General features: G+C 48.7%; 4 protein-coding genes and 1 non-coding gene across 5 annotated transcripts; 4 read left to right on the top strand and 1 right to left on the bottom strand.

Moving 5' to 3' along the window:
* The first annotated feature begins 1,113 nt into the window (after nt 1-1,113).
* LOC123182756 (hexokinase-2) lies at nt 1,114-5,321 on the top strand. Its single transcript, XM_044595415.1, has 9 exons — nt 1,114-1,496; nt 2,547-2,697; nt 2,775-2,957; nt 3,152-3,226; nt 3,344-3,499; nt 3,753-3,851; nt 3,922-4,052; nt 4,490-4,571; nt 4,674-5,321. Exons 1-9 carry the CDS (start codon nt 1,234-1,236, stop codon nt 5,013-5,015), a joined length of 1,482 nt encoding a protein of 493 aa, XP_044451350.1. The 5' UTR covers nt 1,114-1,233; the 3' UTR covers nt 5,016-5,321.
* Nucleotides 5,322-9,204: 3,883 nt separating this feature from the next.
* LOC123173965 (pathogenesis-related protein PR-4) lies at nt 9,205-10,034 on the top strand. Its single transcript, XM_044589974.1, has 2 exons — nt 9,205-9,628; nt 9,733-10,034. Exons 1-2 carry the CDS (start codon nt 9,368-9,370, stop codon nt 9,907-9,909), a joined length of 438 nt encoding a protein of 145 aa, XP_044445909.1. The 5' UTR covers nt 9,205-9,367; the 3' UTR covers nt 9,910-10,034.
* Nucleotides 10,035-12,194: 2,160 nt separating this feature from the next.
* On the top strand, nt 12,195-15,117 carry LOC123182755 (uncharacterized). The gene is made up of 3 exons (XM_044595414.1): nt 12,195-12,496; nt 13,187-13,297; nt 13,404-15,117. The coding sequence occupies exons 1-3, from the start codon at nt 12,278-12,280 to the stop codon at nt 14,727-14,729; spliced, it is 1,656 nt and encodes a 551-aa protein (XP_044451349.1). The 5' UTR covers nt 12,195-12,277; the 3' UTR covers nt 14,730-15,117.
* A 530-nt stretch (nt 15,118-15,647) lies between these two features.
* Nucleotides 15,648-15,720, top strand: TRNAK-CUU (transfer RNA lysine (anticodon CUU)). The gene has a single exon. It is a non-coding gene; the product is annotated as a tRNA-Lys (tRNA).
* Nucleotides 15,721-15,792: 72 nt separating this feature from the next.
* LOC123182754 (probable hexosyltransferase MUCI70) lies at nt 15,793-20,625 on the bottom strand. The gene is made up of 9 exons (XM_044595413.1): nt 19,795-20,625; nt 18,797-19,024; nt 18,482-18,695; nt 18,252-18,361; nt 17,974-18,173; nt 17,300-17,403; nt 16,719-16,906; nt 16,423-16,622; nt 15,793-16,248 (listed from the first exon to the last, which is right to left on the bottom strand). The coding sequence occupies exons 1-9, from the start codon at nt 20,063-20,065 to the stop codon at nt 16,039-16,041; spliced, it is 1,725 nt and encodes a 574-aa protein (XP_044451348.1). The 5' UTR covers nt 20,066-20,625; the 3' UTR covers nt 15,793-16,038.
* Between the last annotated feature and the right edge of the window lie 583 nt (nt 20,626-21,208).

Genomic DNA, 21,208 nt, shown 5'->3' with positions numbered 1-21,208 from the left:
CCCTTCTCTGATTCCATCTGTTGAAGACAATGTGGCATTGCATTATTTGTGGGTACATGTTCACAAAATCGTACATATATGTAATCATATATGTTTTGGTGACATATTTATCTTGGCACTATTGTCTACTCCCTCTGTTTCTAAATATAGATCTTTCTAGATATTTAATGCGGACTACATAAGGATGTATATAAACATATTTTAGAGTGCGAATTTTGCTGCGTATGTAGTTTTTATTGAAATCTATAACAAGACAAATATTTAGGAACGGAGGAAGTATATGTATATATATCTCGGAGGGACATGTTCACAAATCATACATACATGTAATCATATATGTTTTGGTGACATATTTATGTTGCCACTATTGTCTATATTATATATCTCGAAGGGGCATAGCTTGCCTGCTATCTTGATGCTATCCCATGCGTATTCCCGCACGGTATCTTTTCCGGCTAAAATTAGACACCCAAGCACGATTCATCCAAAGCACAATGTTAGGGCGTTCATTGCCCCCTGCGGGTATTTGGTGGCGCCCGTTTTAGATAATCAAGGTGGCGACTTGCTTCCAACTTTCGGGGGAGTCTGTGGCCCGACCTCCGTTGATCAGACCAAACCAACTTTATCGCCACCTTTTGATCTCCTTTGATTCGCAGTAATTTTATAGGAATATACTATATGATTTCCATAGAATCTTTTCCAGCCCTTTCGCCCGTAAGAAGAATGGGTTCCGGTTAGTGGTAACCGTTCCATTACTCAAAACTGTGCTGACGAGTTTTCATCATCGCAAGAAACAAAAACCCATCGTTGGGTGCTCCCTTTCGGATCTCGTAAGTTTCGGAGCGTACAAAGAGGAAACGGTCCCGCCCGGGGCACGCACCAGCGAAAAGGTCAATCGGCCTCCCCCCCTCGCCCGCCACGTGCCGCGCACCCGGCGCCGAACCCACGTGCGCCACGGCCCCTCCGCGTCACGGCCCTCCCACTCGCCAGGCCCGCGAAAGCCACCCGCCCACCGCCCCGGCCCAACACCGCTTCGCGCCACCGGGCCCGCCCACTCCCTTCCCACAGGCACAAACGGCTAAGAAAGGAGCCGACGACGCATTCCCGAACGGCCCCCGCCCCCCGCCCATATTTACGGCGGGGGGGACGGGCGGCGGACCAAGTGAGCGTGAGCGTGAGCGGAGCGCGACTCAGCAGGACAGAAACAGTTTCGGCGGCGGCGGCTGGCGGGCGATGAGGAAGGCGGCGGTGGCGGCGGTCGCGGCGGCGGCGGCGGTGGGGGTGGCGCTGCTGGCGCGGCGCCAGATGCGGGAGGCCAAGCGGTGGGGCCGCGCCGACGCGGTGCTGCGGGGCCTCGAGGAGCGCTCCGCCGCGCCGCCGGCCCGGCTGCGCCAGGTGGCCGACGCCATGGCCGTCGAGATGCACGCCGGGCTCGCCTCCGAGGGCGGCAGCAAGCTCGGGATGATCATCAGCTACGTCGACTCCCTCCCCTCGGGGTAACGCGCGCTCCTTCTCCTCTCTGCTTTACTTGGATTGGGACGTCCGCCGGGGCAGAGGCTTGGGAGATTCCCTTGCCCTTGCCCCGCCTAGTTCGTTCGTCTGGAGCCAGTGTGCCTCGAGCGAGCGTCATCAGGTCCAATGGATCTGCCCTTGTTTTTTCCTCCGTCTGTTCCTGCGAGAGAAAAAATAAGGAACAAGAGAAGCAGTCACGCTATGGATTTTTGTCGCTGTCTGGTGCCTGGGTTGCTCCGCGGTTGCGGGATTGCTGTCGCGGCCCCCTCTAACGTGTTGTGCTAGAAATGGGCTGCGGGGTAAGGTTCCTGATTCCGTGAAATGGGCAAGATTCTGTCTGTAGATTTGACCGTTTTAAGGTTGTGGCCGTACTACTGTTGTGATGATGATTTGTCTAGAACTTCTGTACCAACTGGGCATGTATGTGCATCTAAAAAAAAACCACGGGCATGCTTGTGTAACTGGGGAAAACATGCTACTCTTTTCTGCGTTGCTAATAGATTGAGGCAAAACTTTGTCGCTGGGCTTTCAAAAATGAGGGAAATTTGTTTGCTTTATCACTTGCCAATTAATTCTTGCAACTTCGCTCGTGTAGGCTTTGGTTGGATGGATGTGCCAACCTTATTGAGTCACTGATCATATGGTTACTGCAAGATGTAGACCACTGTTCTTTACTTGAAACCGAACAGGACTAAGGTTGTTAGTCGTTCTGGACTGCCTTGCAACTTGAAGTGAAATGTTTCTGAAAGTCTATTGGTCTTATGGTGTATAAGGTCAAGCATATTTTTAGTCGTCTGCTGTGGTGGTTACATGTAATCCTGTAGTTCTTATGGTGAATTGCAGCACATACATTTGATGGTCTTTCTGTATTTTTCTGTTAAACACTACACAAAGGGTATCTTATATACTCACAAGTGCCATATACTGTGTTTAAACTAATATGTGGAGCTGCAGCCTCCAGCGAATCATTGAACCATTTCACGCAGTTGCACTTTGCATTTATATATCTAATATGTCGAGGGCCACATTGGCAGGCAAGAGAAGGGGCTATTTTATGCACTTGACCTTGGAGGGACAAATTTTCGCGTTTTACGTGTTCAATTAGGAGGCAAGGAAGGGCGAGTTGTGAAGCAAGAATGTGATGAGATCTCAATCCCGGCACACTTAATGACTGGGACCTCGCAAGTAAAACTGTTCCATAGTCAGTTTTGCACCCTTTCTGATCAATGGATAACTATGTCACATGTCATTTTTTTTTTCAGGAACTATTTGATTTTATTGCCGCTGCTTTGGCAAAATTTGTTGCCTCAGAGGGTGAAGACTTTCATCTTCTTGAGGGAAGGCAAAGAGAGCTTGGTTTTACTTTCTCTTTTCCAGTAAAGCAGTCTTCAATTGCATCCGGAACTCTTATCAAGTGGACTAAGGGTTTTTCTATTGATGAAACGGTTAGTTCTTGTTATGGTGTCAACTCATACACATCACACAGATTAATATTATACTCTTAACAATGGCTGACAAGACTTGACCTTTCACGGAAAACATATGCTGTTTACTCAAAATTATGCCTGTATCACCTATGGTTGTTGGAACTTACAAATTTATCTGGAACATAATAGTTACTGCATTGCTGTGAAGTCAGGTAGGCGCAGATGTGGTGGCTGAATTAAGCAGTGCTCTAGACCGTCAGGGGCTTGATATGAAAGTGACAGCACTGGTTAGTTTCTTTGCTGTGAAGTGACATGATAATTTTTGTTATGTTATGTATCCTGTGTCCAAACTCCAGCGATTATCTTTTCCATAACCTGACATGTACCCACATGATCTTATGTAGGTAAATGATACTATAGGAACATTGGCTGGGGGCAGATATGATGACAATGATGTCGTTGCTGCTGTTATTCTGGGTACAGGTACCAATGCAGCATACGTGGAACGTGCCAATGCAATTCCTAAATGGCATGGCCTCCTTCCCAAGTCAGGAGATATGGTGAGTGTTATTGTGCTTCACAAGGCAAAAACTATACAGATGTTCAAAAAATGTATGGTGATGCCAAAAGAAAATACTCCCTCCGTCCCGAAAAGCTTGTCTATCTAGACAAATCTAAGACAAGCTTTCGGGACGGAGGTAATCGATGATAGTGAAAAGCTGGAGAAGAAACAACATGTCGTCTGTAATTATCAAAATTCATGTTGCTTGTACATGCTGTCAGGACTGTCATGAGTTTTGTGATTTGTCACAGGTAATAAATATGGAATGGGGGAACTTCAGATCGTCCCATCTTCCTTTGACTGAATTTGATCAAGCATTAGATGCAGAAAGCCTGAATCCTGGTGAACAGGTCTCATACTAAAGAGATACATCTTGTTGTTTTCTTTCATTGCTGGCTATATCTAAATTTCTTTTTGCAGATTTATGAAAAGCTGATCTCTGGTATGTATTTGGGGGAAATTGTAAGAAGAGTCTTGTTAAAGATGACTGAAGAAGCTTCTCTTTTTGGTGATGATATACCACCAAAACTAAAGATCCCATTTATTCTTAGGTAAGCATAGTCTCAACTCGATTCTGCCAGCATACTTCAACAGATCTGGCCTGTTTCCTAATAAAGTACGGAACACAGATAAGCAAAATGCTACAGTGTTTGTCTTCCCATGCTGAATTAAGGTAGGAAGATAGATGAACTAAAACTGTAACCATGAAGACCCGCAAAAAAAAAAACAGTAACCGTGAAGACTGTATATGGTCTAGGGTTAGAATTCTTGCATTGATCCGCTAATAAGCTCCCAGTAGAAATGCATTGGCAACATACTTGACATAGTAAAAAAGTTGCCAAGCATAACTTCATACCTGATTATTAGATTTACAGCAGTCCAGTCTTTAAAGAAGTCAGATAAACTCTGTCTGCCACCCACACCATTTTCCTGTGGGATATGTTTAGTTATATACCCAGAGAGTGAGAGCTTGAGATGATGTATCCAGGACGCCACATATGTCAATGATGCACCATGACACGTCACCTGATCTCAGAACAGTTGGAGCCAAACTGAAAGATGTCCTAGGGGTAATCTCCTTACCGTTTGTCCCCATTTTAGCGCTTGTCTCAAATATTTCCTTCATGGTAACACTTAATTGAACACATCCAAATCCTTGATTTATTTTGCAGATCCAGGGCACCTCACTTAAAACGAGACGGCTAGTTGTGGACGTATGCGACATCGTTGCAAAGCGTGGGGCGCGCCTTGCTGCTGCAGGGATACACGGGGTCCTCAAAAAGCTTGGACGGGACATCCCCGGCAGCGACAAGCACAGGACGGTTATTGCCATGGACGGTGGGCTCTACGAGCACTACACAATCTTCAGCGAAACCCTGGAGAACACCCTGCGCGAGATGCTAGGGGAGGAAGTATCCTCCTCCGTTGTCATCAAGCTCGCGAACGACGGGTCAGGTATCGGGGCCGCTCTCCTCGCTGCAGCTCATTCTCAGTACCTCGAGGCCGAGGTCTGAGGAGCCATAGCCTGGATATAGATATATGTTGGGTTGTTCCTCAGGAGCAGCGATGTCTGAGTCACGCCAGGGTCCTGTCTGTGTGTGTAGCTGGAGCATCCATGGAGAGCTGTGTCTCTTAGTAATTGGTAGCTCTGTAACTGTATAAATGCAGGAGACGATTCTGTCCTCCAGCCAAAAATTTCGGCTCTCCAGAAATTTCAAACCAGTGAGACGCATTTTGTGACCTCAAGTGGATTGTTGCAACATCTCAACTGAATGGGAGTTATGGTAATATGAAGAAGTGGCATTACAAATATTAAGTTATTAGCTCCCTCATTTTTTTTGCAGGGACCTCCGTCGTGTCTCAAATTGGTTGTCTTAGATTTGCCTAGATATAGATATACTTAACACAAAACATGTCTAGATATATCCGTATCTAGACAAATCTAAGACAACTAATTCGGGGTGGAACGAGTATACACAAAATTTATTTCCTTTTACACACTTCTGTTGAGATAAATAGCGGGAGCAGCCAACCTCTTCTATTGTAAGAAGTGAAGTGCCCCTCTTGGAACAAAGGAAAAATGTAAGAAAAAAAGATAGTAAGATGTTAAAATATATATAAAATGATCTGAAAGTATTTATAATATTTTATATTAATTTAAATATCAACATGCCTAAAAAGGCTAAGAGGTGGGAAGCAACTTGGCCCACAAGGCCCAAGTAGGAAGTGGCGCCCCCTTTGCCATATGGCGGGGCCGAATTGGACTTGGGAGGAGTCCAACTCCTCCCCCTTGGCCGGCGCCCAAGGAGGGAGTCCCTCCTTGGTGGCTGCCCTCTCCTTCTCCTCCAACCTATATATACTAGAGAATTTCTCCCTATTGATACACAAGTTTTGGAGCCTCCTCTAGTTGATCTAGTTCTAATTCTTGTTGGTCCTAGTTGACTAATTAGAGCTAGCCCTAGCCCCATGTGGTTCTAATCTCTTCCCTCTAATTTTCCGGCGACGTTTAGCCCTGAACGGTGAAGCGCTGTCGGATCATGAAGATTGTACGCTTGCAACCAAGTAGAGAGGTCGTGCTTTTGGTATTCCGTTCGAGGATGTTCGCTGGATCGTCAACGATGTTTGAGGGACTCCAAGTACGATCTACACCGACTCAGCTACTTCCGCTGCACTTCCGGAGTCGGTAACAATCGTTGATCCAGACCCTATATGCATCTTCATATTGTTCCCGGGTGATCGTAGGATGAAACTTTTGTTTTTCTACTACGTTTCCAACACTAGGGGTTGTTGTGGTTGCCATGGCAACTTGAGAAACCAAAGGATGGAGGGAGGGGAAAGGAGCCGATGGGGAGGTGGGCGTTGGAAGAGGGGTTAGGGGAGGTTTTTTGGGGTGGCAACTCTCTCGCGGGGGACTCACACTAGTTCGTGGGGTGCAGCAGATGTTCATTGGTCATGCGGGCTAGAGGGGTTTACGCTTGAAGGTGTGGGCTGTCAGGTGATCGCCTGGACGTGCGGGTGTTGGAGTCTTTGCGTGAACAACTGGTGTGCGGGCTGGCTTGGTGAAACACCAGACTGGTCGTGCAACACGACCCCTTGTAGCCCGCACGTGTAGCAGTTATCGACGTCCAAAAAAAATGCCAGTCTTCAAATAATCGACAAATATCTCTCTCTCTCCAACCGGTGTCCAGCTTTAATTTTTACTGGTGTCTACACCCAGACTGCGTACTATACATAACATAAGTTAGATTTCTACCCGGTGTCCAGTGACACCGGCTGGACCAACATAGGTCCGCCCCTGGCCAAAAAGTCGGTGGTGTCGTCGACGTGGTCACAGATGTTGTACCCATGGAAGCGAAGATTGAAGTACGTCTTCCATGCATAAAAATTCGTCAATATATAGATAATTGTGATTAGGTTGATACCATGTAGAGAATAGATAAAATGCAATTCAGATGTATTCACGGGTATCGAGTGTCAATATATAGATGTAAAGGAAAATTATCACATCCACACACACTAGAGATTAGATGGACGAAGATTACAACACACAATCAACACGTGCATGGACATGCGCTCAACAGGTGTTCTCAAGTAGTCAAGTCTCACTAAGCCGCGACCCAACCTGTAGTTGGACGGTTAGAGGGACTGTGGTATCTCAGCTTACCAAGGTTCAAGTCTTGATGCTTGTATTATTCCTGGATTTATTTCAGGATTTTTGACAATGTGCTTTCAGTGGGAGGAGACGTTTCCGTCGATGATGAGGCGTCTACGATGACTTGGTAAATTTCAAGATGACATGCCGACTCAATCTCTCGGAGATGCTTATAAAGGTAGGGTGTGTGTGCGCGCACATTTATAGGGATGAGTGTATGCGCTTATGTATAAATGCTTGCGTCTGTATCAATGTTAAAAAAAGTCTCGCCGAGCCGAAAAAGGACTGTTGGGGTCCAAAATGGACTTTTCTGTTGGACTTGGACACCCTCGTGCAGTCTGTGCGAAAATTCATTACCACACATTTATGAACTTCTGTGACACCGAAATGATTTGGACATTTGCATGTTCAGCCACATGTTACCAGATCAGTTTGGCCGGCCGGCCAAGTCAATATTTCCATGCTGTCAAAATTTCGGAACGGACTAGCGTTGGAATTCCGAGGCAGTCCTCCATGTATTTATTTCTCAAATTTATTTATTCCAACAATGTATAATTTATACTTTTTTCAGACCAATAAACTGATCGTTCACAGGCTTCTACATTTAGTTCACTTAGCTACAAATTTTATTCATGAAAGTCACTTTACCACAAAAACATAAATACAAATAAATTTTAAAGAATTATTTTTCTTTCCTTCTAAATATATACTCTTGTCGATATCAGATTGAGAGATATACAAGCAAGCCAAACTATACTTCCAATTATCAGCCTACTTAATTTGAATTAGCCCATAACTTGCAGCTTAGAAGCAATTATGAAGCGGCTTGTGGAGTTGTGGTGGTCGATATCTCGTTCTATCTTGTGCTAGCCGCGTAGCTCTCGCTTGCGCAAGGTCCGGAGAAGGGTCCGGCACTTTGAATCTATAGTACGCAGACTTCCCTTAAATTTCTATAGAAGGCTGTTTCCAAGACTCAACCCGTGACCTCATGATCACAAAGCAACAACTTTACTGCTGCTCCAAGGCTCCCCTTCCTGTGTTATAACTAAGAGAAAGAGTTTTTTTTCAGAAAAATACCAACATATATAAAAGATCCGAATTAGGTGAAAATTGAGAAAGGAACTGATTTTGTTTCCAGAAAACTTGTGGTCAAAATAAACCAGGGAAACAGTGTGGAGGATATCTACGTCCCTATTGGCAGATGGAAAATTTGTTGACGCATACGCTTGTTTCCAGAAAATGTGGAAAAAATCATAGAGAAACAAAAGTCCACCGTGTGTGCTGGTGGTGCCACGTCGCACTCCCAACTCTGGTGGTGCCGCATCAGCAAAGCGGTTGTGCATCCGTCATCGTGTTCGGACGTCAGACGGACCGCACCGCCTACGGTGAGGCAGTGACGATACGCCTCACGCCGTATCTATGCATCATTTGGGCAGACGCAATGAATTTATGGCGAAAGGTGTATGACCGCTATCGTCAGGTGGCCTCCTCTCGGGAGCGGCGGAGCGAAAGGTGGAAGGCCATCTCCTTCTCAGAGAGCCGCGTGGAACGAGCTCCGAGTCAATGGATCTGGAGGTGTAGGACTCAGATCCGCTGTCTGCCATGCCGGAGGAGGTGGGAGGTCGCCGGATGGGAGCTTGTGGGCGGAGGGGACTGGACTGGAGGAGAGTGGAGTGGAATGCGGCTAGGGTTTTGACCGGAGTGTGGATAGGGTCCCACTTATGTGGGGTATCATATGGGCCAGCCTGGGCGGGATCCAACGCGGTGGACGTGACCGGATGCGTCCGAGCATCCAAATATCCACCCCATATATGAGCTGGATATGAGAAATGCCAGCCAGTTTAGGCATTCGGGATTAAAATGGGGCGCTCGGTTGGGTGGCAATTTTCGTCCAGGTACACCAGACAGCTGTCCGGGCATTTGGGGCGGGTATCGGCGGTTCGGTTGTAGATGCTCTTATTGGCAGATGGAAATTTTGTTGACGCGTGCGCTTGTTTCCAGAAAATGTGGAAAAAATAAATGGACTCACGGAGAAAGAAAAGTCCACCGCGCGTGTGCTGGTGGTGCCCTGCGCGCCGCACTCCCAACTCTATATAATGCTCCGAGATCTCTAATGCTCCCTGCAGCAAAAGGCCATTTCCATCAAAAGCAGTTCAGTTCAATCCCACTTCCCGTTGCATACACTGATACACCACATCATCTCCTTCTCCAAAGATGGCCGGACGCATGGCGCTTGCGGTGGTCCTGCTGACCGCGGCGGCTGCCGCGGCGGCGGCGCAGTCGGCGTCGAACGTGCGCGCCACCTACAACTACTACAGCCCGGAGAAGATCAACTGGGACCTCAACGCCGCCAGCGCCTACTGCGCCACCTGGGACGCCGGCATGTCGTACGCCTGGCGCTCCAAGTACGGCTGGACGGCCTTCTGCGGCCCCGCCGGGCCGACCGGCCAGGCGTCCTGCGGCAAGTGCCTCCTGGTAATCAAGGACAATCTTTTCTCAGGCGTCTGCCTTTCTTCCTCTTGTTTTGTGTGGGCTTGCTGCTAGAACGTTTCCCCTGTGATGTGACCCTGTGCGTGTAGGTGACGAACACGGCGACCGGCGCGCAGATCACGGCGAGGATCGTCGACCAGTGTAGCAACGGCGGGCTGGACCTGGACTTCGACACGGTGTTCAGCAAGATCGACACCGACGGGCAGGGCGTGGCCCAGGGCCACCTCACCGTCAGCTACCAGTTCGTTGACTGCGGCGACAACTAAGTGATTAATTAACTGGTGCTCAGGCGCTATGGAAAATAAGAAGCTGCAAATAAAAGTACTACTAATGTGCTACTTGCATTGATGCACTTCGTAATAAATAAAGTGGAATGAATTGGACGTGATTATTGAAGTATTCTTACCGAGGAACTATGCAAAGTCAATGAGACCGGCCAAATTTCGTTCATCATCGGTCCGTCCGCGAACACGGATATAAAGGCGGCCATCCAACGCTGCCCGTATACATTTCAATAATCATTTAACTAATCGGATGAAATTCGTGCAAACACGACGGATTTTATACAAACCGGACGGAAACATTTATATTTTAGACATATTTTACTAAAAAGGTAAAATCATGTGCACGTACGATCGCGTGAAGCTCCACTCCCACGAGACGAATACACTACACTAGTTTACGATCGGCCGTGACGGATCCCTTTTTCTTCCCCATGTATGGCAGCCCGCTCATCGGACTGCCAGAAGCCCCGAAGGTACATTCTTCCCCCGTATCTTCCTTGTGCCCGGCTGTGCTGCTCATCGGAATGGCAAAGAGGGTGCTTCAACCGGAGTGGGAGGGGGGGGGGTGCTTCAGCCCGAGGGTAAGGGTGCCTACTCTGCTTCCATGAAGCCGAGGCGAGGGTCAGCGTTGGTCTGCGCTGAACCGGGCAAGTCGCCGATTGTGCATGCCGGCGGTGGCCTTCCAGGGACCGTGTTCTACTTTTACTCGATATTGATGGCAGACGCAGACGCGGGGGCCACCGACTCGTCGATTTCCGCGTCTTTCTCCATCGGTCAGGCGCAGTTCCACATATGTTGACGGGGGATGGCACGACGTTTGGCCTTGTCCATGGCAGCCACGATGCCCCGTTCCGTTGTGCTCTCATGCGTGCCTACCTGGAGCAACTCGCCACTCCTCTGTGAGCTGGAGCGGCTAGTTCCTGAACCATGCACCGCCTTGGAGCGGCAATTTGCTCCGTCGGGCTAGGCGATGGAGGTGGAGCAGCGGGTTACTTGGCTCGTATCCGGCGGGCTCGACGGGCCACCTAGCCGGCTTTTATGCCGGAGAACTGCTCTTGCTGCTCGTCGGATGCCATCGAAAGGATGGAGAAAATGGTAGAAGGAGGAGATAGAGAGCGGCGGAGTGGTGCGATTCTTGCCCGGCGTCTGGCCTCCTTTAAATAGTCGGCTGACGGGAGGAGTTTGCCCAGCGTTCTAGTTAACACCGCCCCACATGAACGGACGTGTGGCCGGAGTAGGTTCCTCGAAACATGCGCAAATTTAATGGAAATGTTTGAATGCGGCCAGGAAGCGTGTTCAGCCAGGCGTGCAGCGGGCAGTGACCTCGGCCGGCGCGCCGCTTCAATGGCGGAGGCAGTGAGAGGTCGCGTCCGCTCTGGACCGACTTCAATGTGGAGCGGCCGCTCCACAGCAGCATGAATGCGAGCAGCTGGCGCCAGGCGGGAATGCGCGCGGTCAAGGAGGATGGTTTGGGGTGGGCCATGGTGGTCAGAAGTGGGCGTGGTTGTTGCTGTCCGAACGCCCACAAAGCCCCCCATGTTTGTCTCCAGTTTTGCAGAAGAAAGTGTGTCCGGACCACCCTGCAGACCGATGCAGGACCACCTTGCATGACACAACACATCCCGACTGCGTGATCCAAACGTATACAAGGATCAGTGTTGGAGATGCCCTTACTATTCCCAAATATGCCTGGGGGGTCTAAGAGTAAAATATGCTAATGGCCCTGCACACTCGCGCTAATACTGCCTGGACGCTGCGCTGAGACAGCCCGTTGCACGAATCTTGAAAAAAGTGAATGGACAGTATAAGGGGTGTGGCCACACCGGGGAGTAGCCATGCCTTTCAGTTAGGAAAAGCACCGCATCGCCGGGAACGGGCTTCCACGCCCTCCCTGCACCTTCGCTGCACAGCGAGCCTAAAATCAGAAGCGCACGAGCATTTCCTCCCGGCACCGGCGTCCCACCCCCACATTGAAGATCAAACCGAGTCTGCTCCCTGCGGATAAATGAGTGGGAGGGCGGAGGGGGCTGCTAGAAAAAAATGGCATAGTTGGCCCTTGTCGTAGTTCGCGATTCGGTGCGATGCGCTGATGTGGACACAAAGTCCGCATCGAGATTCGTGCAAAAAAATGGACGGCAAGCAATTTTTAGCCTTCTTAATACTGAAATATTCACAAATACCCGCACGAATCTCAAAGCGACGACCCCCGTTCCCCCTATGTCCCGTCTCCACTCCTTCTGGAAACCGCGACGCCGACGCGCACAGCCGCAAGGGTTTCAAATCCACCCCCCTTCCCGACCGTTGGCCACCACCCTCCTCCCCCCTCCCTCCGGGCAATCAATCCAATCTGATGCAGAAGAGCCAGGGACCCAAGTCGACGGCGCGGCGGCGCCCCCTGCGCGTCCTCTCCGGCAACAGGACGCCCCACCCGGCGCCGCCCGGATCCCTCCGCCGCAAGCCCCCCACCGCTGCGGCCGCTCCCCCCTCCGCCGCCGCCGCCGCCGCGGCCGAGCCGGCGCTCGACCGCCTCCTCCTCGCCAGCTCCGCCCTCGCCGGCCTCGTCTCCCAGGTCGACCCCTCCCTCCGCCCTTCGCTCGAAACCCTCGTAGCCCCTTTTTCCCCGTCTCGTTCGGTAGGTAGGTTAGGTTAGCGATGTGAAGCGCCGTGTGATTCGTTCCAGCTTGGGCGGTGGTGCCATGGATCGATCCGATCCGATCCGATGCTCGTCTGGATGGGGTTGGGTGGGCTCCGCTGCTCGGGGCATCCTGCTAGGATCTCGTGTTCCTGGATAATACTGTACTGTACTGGCCAACCTCCGTGGCGATTTGGGGGCAGCGAATTCTTTCCTGGTGATGTCTGCAGTCACGACATGTGGTTGCGTACTGGTGTCTGTATAACTGAAGAATGGTGGATGTGCAAATCTGCATCCTGACCGGAAATCTTTTATGTTGTGCCTCGTAGTGTCCTTTCTATGTCTCTGAATTGTTGTCATCACTCGTCTGGACTGATATTGGATGGAAGAAGAGATTGTATATATTTATGTTTGTCAACTGAAACTTTAGTCACTTGTTTTATGTGGAATTGATTAGTAGTACCTTACTGTATGTGGATTGAATCTTAGTCTCTTGCTTGTTCTTGGAATGGATTAGTAATGCTGATTCCTCTGTCGGTCAAGCTGTAGATAGATCTTTACTGTTACAGCTGAGCTTGCCAATTTGCTGGTTCTTATAATGTCCTCCTGTTTTTGCCCCTCAATCAGATTGACAAATTGGTCTCCAGCGCCCTCCAATGCCATACTATATCCACGAGAGGGGAACAAGAGATAGAATCCTTCAGTTGCTTCTTGTCAGACACTAATTCTTCTTTGAAGGTGGGCACTGTCATAGAATCTTTCATTCTTTCTGAAGCAAAAAGGACATGAGCATGAGCCCTTTATGCTTTCTGCTCTCATCATCACTCATTTTGTTCTTATGCAGCAATGGGCCTCCAGACTTAAGCAAGCGCTTGAAGCTTCCCCAGCCAAAAGTGAAAATGCCTCAAAGCACACCATGGAAACCTGTTCAAAATCTGTTGCGAAAGGGAATGACAAGTTGTTTCCCAGCAACAGCAACTTACCTCCAGCAGGCCCGGCAGTATCGCCTTCACAAGACTTGGTCTGCAGCAGCAGCAACAACTTACCAGAGACTGACCTGATTGTCTCGCCTTCACCTCTTGTTTCATGGCGTACTGGGGCATGTATGGTCGACAGTGGGAAGCAGTTATTTCTCTTGACACCATTGCCAAAATCAAAAGCACGCTCATCCATGTGCCCAAGATCATCAAAAGCACAGTTGAGGACAACTGCCAGCATGGATGAGCTGAATTTTCCCGATTTACCTGTTTGGAAACTAACCATTTCTGATGACAATAGTCCTGATCTGGAGCAAAGCGTGAAAGGAAAGGAAGCAAGGGCTGGTGTTGCGACACCTTATCCTAGCAAAGCAAAGAAAAGCTCATCAGAAGACAATCTATTTTCGCCTTTTAGCTTCTCAATTCAGAAGAGCAGGAGAGCACCACTGCCTACTCCATGCCTGAAGACAGCATTGCGAGGTAAGCAACATGTGTTCTCACCGATATCGGAGGGCTCAAGTAAGGATGACATTCTCAGTGCTGGACCGACTGAGAGTGACAAACCACCATCTGGATCCTCTGATGAAATGCTGTCTGATGAGAAGGATCTGGCATCAAGGTATCCAGACCTGTATGGGTTTAATCAGCCTACCGGAGACAGACGCCGAAAGAAAGAAGCCGATGTGGCTCTTGACTGGTTCTTGTCGCCCCTCAAGACCTGCGTGCTAATGGATCCAAGTCCAACAGATGATAAGCCTGTTCCCCTTCCAGCAAAGGATAACAAATCCTTGATAGAAAGTCCTTGGGAAGGCTGGGAAAGCAACAATAACCTGGAGGGAAGACGGAAACTTTCAGATTGCAATCCTATCCAAACTCTATCGGTGCATAGCAAGGCCGTGGTTGGTACTCCCCGGAAAGGCCTGGAAAGCAATAACCTGAAGGGAAAGCAGGAGCTTCCAGATGACAAACTCATCCAGACCCCAGCAGTGCATAGCAGGGCCTTGGTTGGCACTCCCTGGAAAGGCCTGGAAAGCACCAACCTGAAGGGAAGGCACGCCGGCGAAACTACTCTCAAGAAGGAGCTCTGGGCAAGATTCGAGGCGGTCTCGACCAACGAGCTGCACCTAGACAGGTCAGTCTTCCAGAAGCAAGATGGGAGGAGATTCATTGACATGCTCGAGGAGGCTGAATGATTCAGAGTAGCAGCAGGAGGGCACTTGTTTCTTTTTGGCGCTGTAGCTGTGGGATTGCAGACTGAAACCCATCCCTATTGTCTATAACGGTCTGTCGGTCTCCATCAATCATGTATGAGTGCCCAGAGCCAAAACTGCGGTGATCAATGGATCAGCAACGGGTTCCAAGTCTCGCGGGCTCGCGCCGCCTTGTGTTCAATAAGATTGGCCGCGTCACAAAAATATGCATTTTGTACTGATTGTCTTGTGCATTTTGCAAAACTGTTGTTGTGTAGACATGGGCAGTGTTGAACTGTCGATTCATCGCAGTCACAGGGTGTTTGTTCTATACTAGGAGTACAAGGAGATCGGTGGCTAATAAAACATACTGCTACAAAGGCTTGATGTGCTTTTCTGGGTGATTTATTTACGCGCTTTATGTCGTTCCGAGGTGTGCCACGACACTGCAAGCATGTTTAATACTCGTATATCATACAGTTAATCTTACTAAATGCCCGTCTAGCTCAGTTGGAAGAGCTCTTGCTTTGATATTTTGAGGCAAAACCTGGGAAGAAAACTGATGCTGCAAAGTGGCCGGTACGTACCAAGTCCTAACTTGTTAAACTAACGGTGTATCTAACCGGTGAACGTTCGCTGGGAGGGAGCTTCCGGCGAACGACCTAAAAGCCGTTGGATCGTGATCAAACGCATGACATTTATTTAAGAAGTAAAAACTACACTGCACTGCGTCGCTAGCATTTTTTCCTTCCATACATGACAAGTCCCTCAAATGTTCGCCAGATAAACGGGTCCTAAACTGCTTTCAGGTACTTGCAGTATTCCAGGTGATCAGCGTCACTTCTTTTGGCTAGCCTTAGGAAAGAAGAAGAATGTAACTGGTTCCATCCAAATTTCCCTAGCTCAGTGAAGCAGCAGCAAGCCCGTCTAGCTCAGTTGGTAGAGCGCAAGGCTCTTAACCTTGTGGTCGTGGGTTCGAGCCCCACGGTGGGCGCTTGCCATACTTTTTTTTTTACTTTTTACACCACACAGAACAGATTGCCTAGTGCCCAATTTTTACTTCGAGTTTACTGTAATAACTCGACCCAAAACAGGCCGGGCTCAATTGAATGATACTGCTTTCCGCTGTTATTTACAACAACAATGAAGAATTGGCTATCAACAAATTCCATTTCGTGGCCGGCAAAAAATTACAATCCTCCATTCCTTCTCTCTCTCCCTCTCCCCACCTAGTGGCACCAGCTGCCATACATACGGCCACACCCAACTATCGAGTGACAGGAGTCCGTCCATCCATCCCGGTGAACCTCCGTCACCCAGCATCCATCGCCCAGGTAACCGGCTTCGCGGCCCGCCTCCGCGAGCTCGATTTCTTCTCCTTTTTCCGCCTCACGACAGGCTTCTTCGACGGGGGAGCTCTCCTGCTGCTACCTGGTCTGATTTTCCGAGATGGTTCGACCGCGATCGGAGGCGTGTTCCTGCCGGACGCAATCATCTGCTCTAGCAGCTCCCTGTGGTATGCCTGGTGAAATGTTGACGACAAAAGAGGTAAATCATGAGATTAACAGGTGAGCCATGTGCTGTGTCTGCCTGTAGGCCAAAATGTTCGGTAGTTGAGATGTGCAGTAAATGTAAAGTAGTTGTTCATGCAACAAGTGCTCTGTGGCCAAAGATGGAACCGGGGAAGATGTACTACCTGGACAACAAAGTTGCGCCTTTCGCAGTCCAGGAACATCTGGGGCATCCAGCCGACTTTAGCCCTTATTTTGTCCCGGACGGTGCTGAAGCTAATTTGATCCCTGGCGGTGAAACGGTCAACTTCATTGAACCAAAGACATGTGAAGAGGTTCGAGATAGGGACGTGTTCTCTGATGATCACACAGCCTTCTGGGACGTCTGTACACAACGCAAAAGGGAAAAGATTGATGTCTGAGAATGAAACCAAACAGTGCATGAATGATGCATGATTTACACTCTGGTGAGTTCACCGACCACTTGTGATAGGAAGCTTGGCGGGAGAATAATGTGTTAGGCCCTCATTTCTGTAAAAATCTATTTGTTCATCGATTGATGCATTGTCATACTTTCCAGCAGCTTTATTAGCTTCTGCTTCTTCATACACATCAAAACGTCTGTAGTGCCGAGATATCGCAAAACTAGAATTCTTTCTCCACAGAAACCTGATTGGTAGAATAAACAGTCAGGCTCAACAGTACAGGTGACAGGAGCACCAGGGACAAAAGATGCGCAAGATTTTAGTTGGATGTATGCAATTTCGATACTGCAATGAGGATAAATCGGGCCATTCTCTAACCCCCACCGATTTAAATATGGCAGGCCGACGTTTGACACAAGACTAAATATTTCGCAGATTTTTAGTTAAAAAATACTATTTGGCAGATTTTTCTCCTTTAGAACAGACTCACCAAGAAATAACACATAATAAATCAATCTCTTTACATCAAGCATACCTCTCAAGCAGCAAAATAAGGATCTACAACAAGCTTTCTCCTTAAGAACAGACTCACCAAGAAATGACACATAATAAACCAAGCTCTTTACGTCAAGCATACCTCTCAAGCAGTAAATAAGGATCCACAACAAGCTGAAGCTTTGCGTCTATCCAAACTGAAAATCTTACATTTGGAAATAGCCTATGGAGCAGAAGCTTGGGAATCTGCACCAATAAAGTATTTGGTCATTCAACATGCTCATAACAACGTATAGATACAGATAAACTTGTCGTAGGGCATTAATTGCTAGATTTCTTCAATTGAACTACTTAAAATGTTGGAAGTAAAACCTCCTAGAAGAATACTCACTTAGACATCTGGACATAAACTTACAATCTCTTGCATGATGACAAGTGAAACGGAGTAAAATGGTACCAAAACTGAAACAGAGTAAGGTTTAAAGTGCCAGGCAAAGGCAAATCAGCAATTCATCAGATTCTGAATTTCTGGTAAACTGGTTAAAAATGAGACAACTGAAGACAGATAGCTCAAGAGCATGTTTTGCACAGTAGCCCCTCAACAAGTTTGCCGTGCATACAAATACTATAACCTTACAGACTTCACTTTCTTTGCTTATGGAGTATATACTATAACCTTACAGACTTTACTTTCTTTGCTTGTGGAGTTAATACTTGATTTAAGTATTTAATTTATCATGAAATGCCTCATACTGTGACTGCATGTTCAACTAGAAAGTAGTAGTTGGCAAAGGTTACTGTTCATAAGAAAGGCACCTTCCCCGTGCGCCTTGGATCTTCATAAGGGAGGTTTCGGACAACCACTAGCCTCCATAAGCCAACTTTATTATCTTTGTACAGTGAGCTGGAATTCTTGACATAAGCCATTGTTTCTTCGTCTACAAACATATAAAAACACGCATTTGCCTTTGACAATTCACTGACATTCCTTGGATGTTGAATCATATCATAGTTCCCTGGACAATGGTATCAAATTGTGAGCAGAAAATTGAGTGCAACAAAAGTTACAACTATTGGTCGACAGTGCTAGTTACCGAAAATGGCGGAAGCTACAACAAGCTCACGGCATTGCTCCATTTCTAGCAGATCATCATCACTGATGTCAAATCCGGTACCTTGGCCAGGTTTCTTTCCTCTAACAAATCTGATAAAACAGCACAAACAATGTTGATTGATATTCACATTTCAGAGTTCAAAGGCTAATCTTTTGGACAAGCCAGGGACTTAATCTGGAATTCTGGAACAGCAGATGCATGTAACATACCCACAGTGGACAGTCATCGAATTGGTAATGTCAAAAGATTTATTTCTCTGCTCCAGAGATAGATGCCCTCCAAATGCAGAGCCCGGATTTGAGAAATTTGCTGTGACGCTGTCTTCCAAGGCATAATCTAAGTTTTCAAGGACAGGAGATGGCGAAGCTTGTAGAGGCATCAGAGCAAATGCCTGATCTACCGAGACATAGCAAACAGGGCATGCTACAGGGAGGGAGAGAAGAGATCAGACGACAAGGTACATGATTGGGACAAAAGATTTTGCAATGCTAAGTAGAAAAAAAAATGCAAAGAACTAAGCTTACGTCGAGGCCCAGTGCGTTTCTTATCAAACAGGATAGGAGGAACTGCGAAACCTTCACAAGGATGATTTGTGAAGTTTCCAGGTGAAAGATGAAGCCGATTTGGATGCTCGAATTTGTTGTGGTCATTGGACATCATAAGAGGCCTTGTTGTGCTGGGGTATACAGAATTCTGGATGGCATTGGTGACTTCGTAGTTGCTAGCAATGATAATTGAAGAAGTGTTGTCATCTGAAACAAGATCATAGAAAACAAAACAAAATAATGAAGGTCAGTGACCATACCTTGTGACATCATTTATATTCTATTATAAAGCAACATTTGTTTTGAATTATTAACTCTTGGGCAGAATACATGTTGGAATATTCTCTAAGAAAGGCATGACACATTGGCTGCAGGTGCTAGTACTGGTTTTGATCAGCAAAAGATTTTCATATTTGGAGACCAGTTCATTTGCACTCTGTCTCTCTCTACCCTCTCTCATCAACCCTCCAAGATTCCTGTGTTTTCTCTTGTGCATCATCCAAAGGCACCTTTTACGAGATTCCTATGTTTTGCAATCCTCTAGGAATTCTCAATGGGTGGCATCTACTATGTTTTTCCTATTCCTAAGTTTTCAATTCCATGCAATTCAAAAAAGCCTGGAGCTACAAAGCTCAGCTGAGCTAAACCCTGCCCGTTTGAAATGTTTCAGGCATGAGACCACTATCAAGACCATGAGCCAAAATGGATAGAACAGTGGCAAGGGAATTGGACAGCAGCTACCTAGAGCGTGAAACGATAGGGAGGAAGAGCACTAAGGACGTGGGGCGGGTCACACAATCTGCACGGACAACATTCTACGTACTGGAGTATTGTTTAACTTTATAAACGATACGAAATTCCCAAAACCAATCCGAATTTTACAAACGCCAGCTGCGTGACCCGAACAAGCTACAGAACATTTCGCTGCGGGCAGGAGCAGAGAGCGGAAAAATCCAAACCAGAGTCAAAGGGATTACCTTTGACGACGGCGAAGAGGGAGCAGAAGAGCGCGGCGGAGGCGACGGCGAGCAGCAGGAGCAGTCCGGCCCCGCGGCGGCCGACGAGGCGCAGCGCGCGGTGCAGCAGCTGCAGGCGCTCCTTGTCCCCGCCGCCGGCGCCGGCGCCGGCGCGCAGGCCCCAGCCCCGGGCTTTCCTCCCGACGGGGACGGCGGCGCCGGCGCCCGCGCCCGCCGCGGGCAGGGAGCCGCAGCTCCCCGTGCGCAGCCCCAGCGAGGCGGCGCCGCTCATCGCCTCCCCCTCCGCCCCTCCTCCCCCCGCATCCCCACGATGACCAGATCGCGCGGGCGGCCAATCCGCAGAGGCGCTAGATCCGACCGATGACTCAGAGGGAGGCCACTTAACGCGCGAGTGGCGGAGCGATTCGGGTGGGTGGGGATTAGGAGCGCGGCGCCGTAGAGATGGCGGTGGCGGTGGCGGCGAGAGGACGATGATCTGCAGAATTGGTAGGTGTGCGTCGTCCGCGAGCGAGCATGTGATCCTCCCTTGGAATGGAAGCGCGTGGGCAGACCAGACGAGGACGGTTCCTCCTTCCTTCCCAATCCCACTGCCCCACCCACACCCACAGTGGTGTGCAGGTGTGGTCTCCCTCGTCGTCGTCCCCTACTGCCGACGTGAGGCGGACGGGACGGGGACGGTTGAATTGAAGGCGAAGCGGGCGGCTTGGGTAGAACTCCACCGACGAGGAGGGCCGGATCTGGCACGGTGTCACCACCTGCCGCCGGTTGAGAAAAATATTGTTTGACGATGATGGTGATGATGATGGACTAGCGTTGGCGTGGCGGTGGCGGTGCCATTTGGCGAGGGGAGGTGGCCACATGGGACATGCCCTAGCGGAGGAGTACATGGCACTCACTGGGAGCACGTGTGGACGCTTAATGCAAAAGCGAAAGCGTTCGTTTTGGGCGTGGGAACGAACGGCGAAAGCAAGCGAGCCAACGAACGAACGAACCAGCCCTGTTTGCTTGCTCTTTTTCTGCATTGTGGCCGGGTGTAGTACGGTGCACCCGAAATGAAATGGCGTCTTATCGGCCATCGCATCACCACATTGCGCGGCACAGAGGAATGCAGCGACCGTCCACCCGGGTTCAAACATTAGCGCTCCTAGTTACGGTACGCATGAGAATGTTTCGACACAAAGCGTTCTCGTAATTCCCGGATTCATATCACAGGGAGAATATCGGGTGCTCCCATGACTTAGATGGTACGGCGATACGAGCTTCTGGGCCGTTAGATATGAGATCCAATGATATCTGAGTAGTTTCTATACTTGTGTGCAGTTATCAGACTCTTTGAGGCCTTTTTTGCAAAAAGATTTAGACCTTCTGAGAGTTTTTAGATCTCAGATACATCGGCTCTCAGAAGCTCGTATCA

This window comes from Triticum aestivum, chromosome 1D, assembly GCF_018294505.1.
Source record: "Triticum aestivum cultivar Chinese Spring chromosome 1D, IWGSC CS RefSeq v2.1, whole genome shotgun sequence".
Classification (NCBI taxonomy): Eukaryota; Viridiplantae; Streptophyta; class Magnoliopsida; order Poales; family Poaceae; genus Triticum; species Triticum aestivum.
This window is presented reverse-complemented; position numbering and strand designations above follow the sequence as displayed.

Excerpts from the sequence above, each read along its gene's own strand:
- LOC123182755 (XM_044595414.1), top strand. The coding sequence starts at position 12,278 with ATGCAGAAGAGCCAGGGACCCAAGTCGACGGCGCGGCGGCGCCCCCTG. Across the intron at positions 12,497-13,186 it reads TCGCCGGCCTCGTCTCCCAG|ATTGACAAATTGGTCTCCAG; the intron begins GTCGACCCCTCC and ends CCCCTCAATCAG. Across the intron at positions 13,298-13,403 it reads ACACTAATTCTTCTTTGAAG|CAATGGGCCTCCAGACTTAA; the intron begins GTGGGCACTGTC and ends GTTCTTATGCAG.
- LOC123173965 (XM_044589974.1), top strand. The coding sequence starts at position 9,368 with ATGGCCGGACGCATGGCGCTTGCGGTGGTCCTGCTGACCGCGGCGGCT. Across the intron at positions 9,629-9,732 it reads CCTGCGGCAAGTGCCTCCTG|GTGACGAACACGGCGACCGG; the intron begins GTAATCAAGGAC and ends CTGTGCGTGTAG.
- LOC123182756 (XM_044595415.1), top strand. The coding sequence starts at position 1,234 with ATGAGGAAGGCGGCGGTGGCGGCGGTCGCGGCGGCGGCGGCGGTGGGG. Across the intron at positions 2,958-3,151 it reads GTTTTTCTATTGATGAAACG|GTAGGCGCAGATGTGGTGGC; the intron begins GTTAGTTCTTGT and ends CTGTGAAGTCAG. Across the intron at positions 4,572-4,673 it reads AACTGAAAGATGTCCTAGGG|ATCCAGGGCACCTCACTTAA; the intron begins GTAATCTCCTTA and ends TTTATTTTGCAG.
- LOC123182754 (XM_044595413.1), bottom strand. The coding sequence starts at position 20,065 with ATGAGCGGCGCCGCCTCGCTGGGGCTGCGCACGGGGAGCTGCGGCTCC. Across the intron at positions 19,025-19,794 it reads CCTCTTCGCCGTCGTCAAAG|ATGACAACACTTCTTCAATT; the intron begins GTAATCCCTTTG and ends ATCTTGTTTCAG. Across the intron at positions 18,696-18,796 it reads GAAACGCACTGGGCCTCGAC|CATGCCCTGTTTGCTATGTC; the intron begins GTAAGCTTAGTT and ends CCCTCCCTGTAG.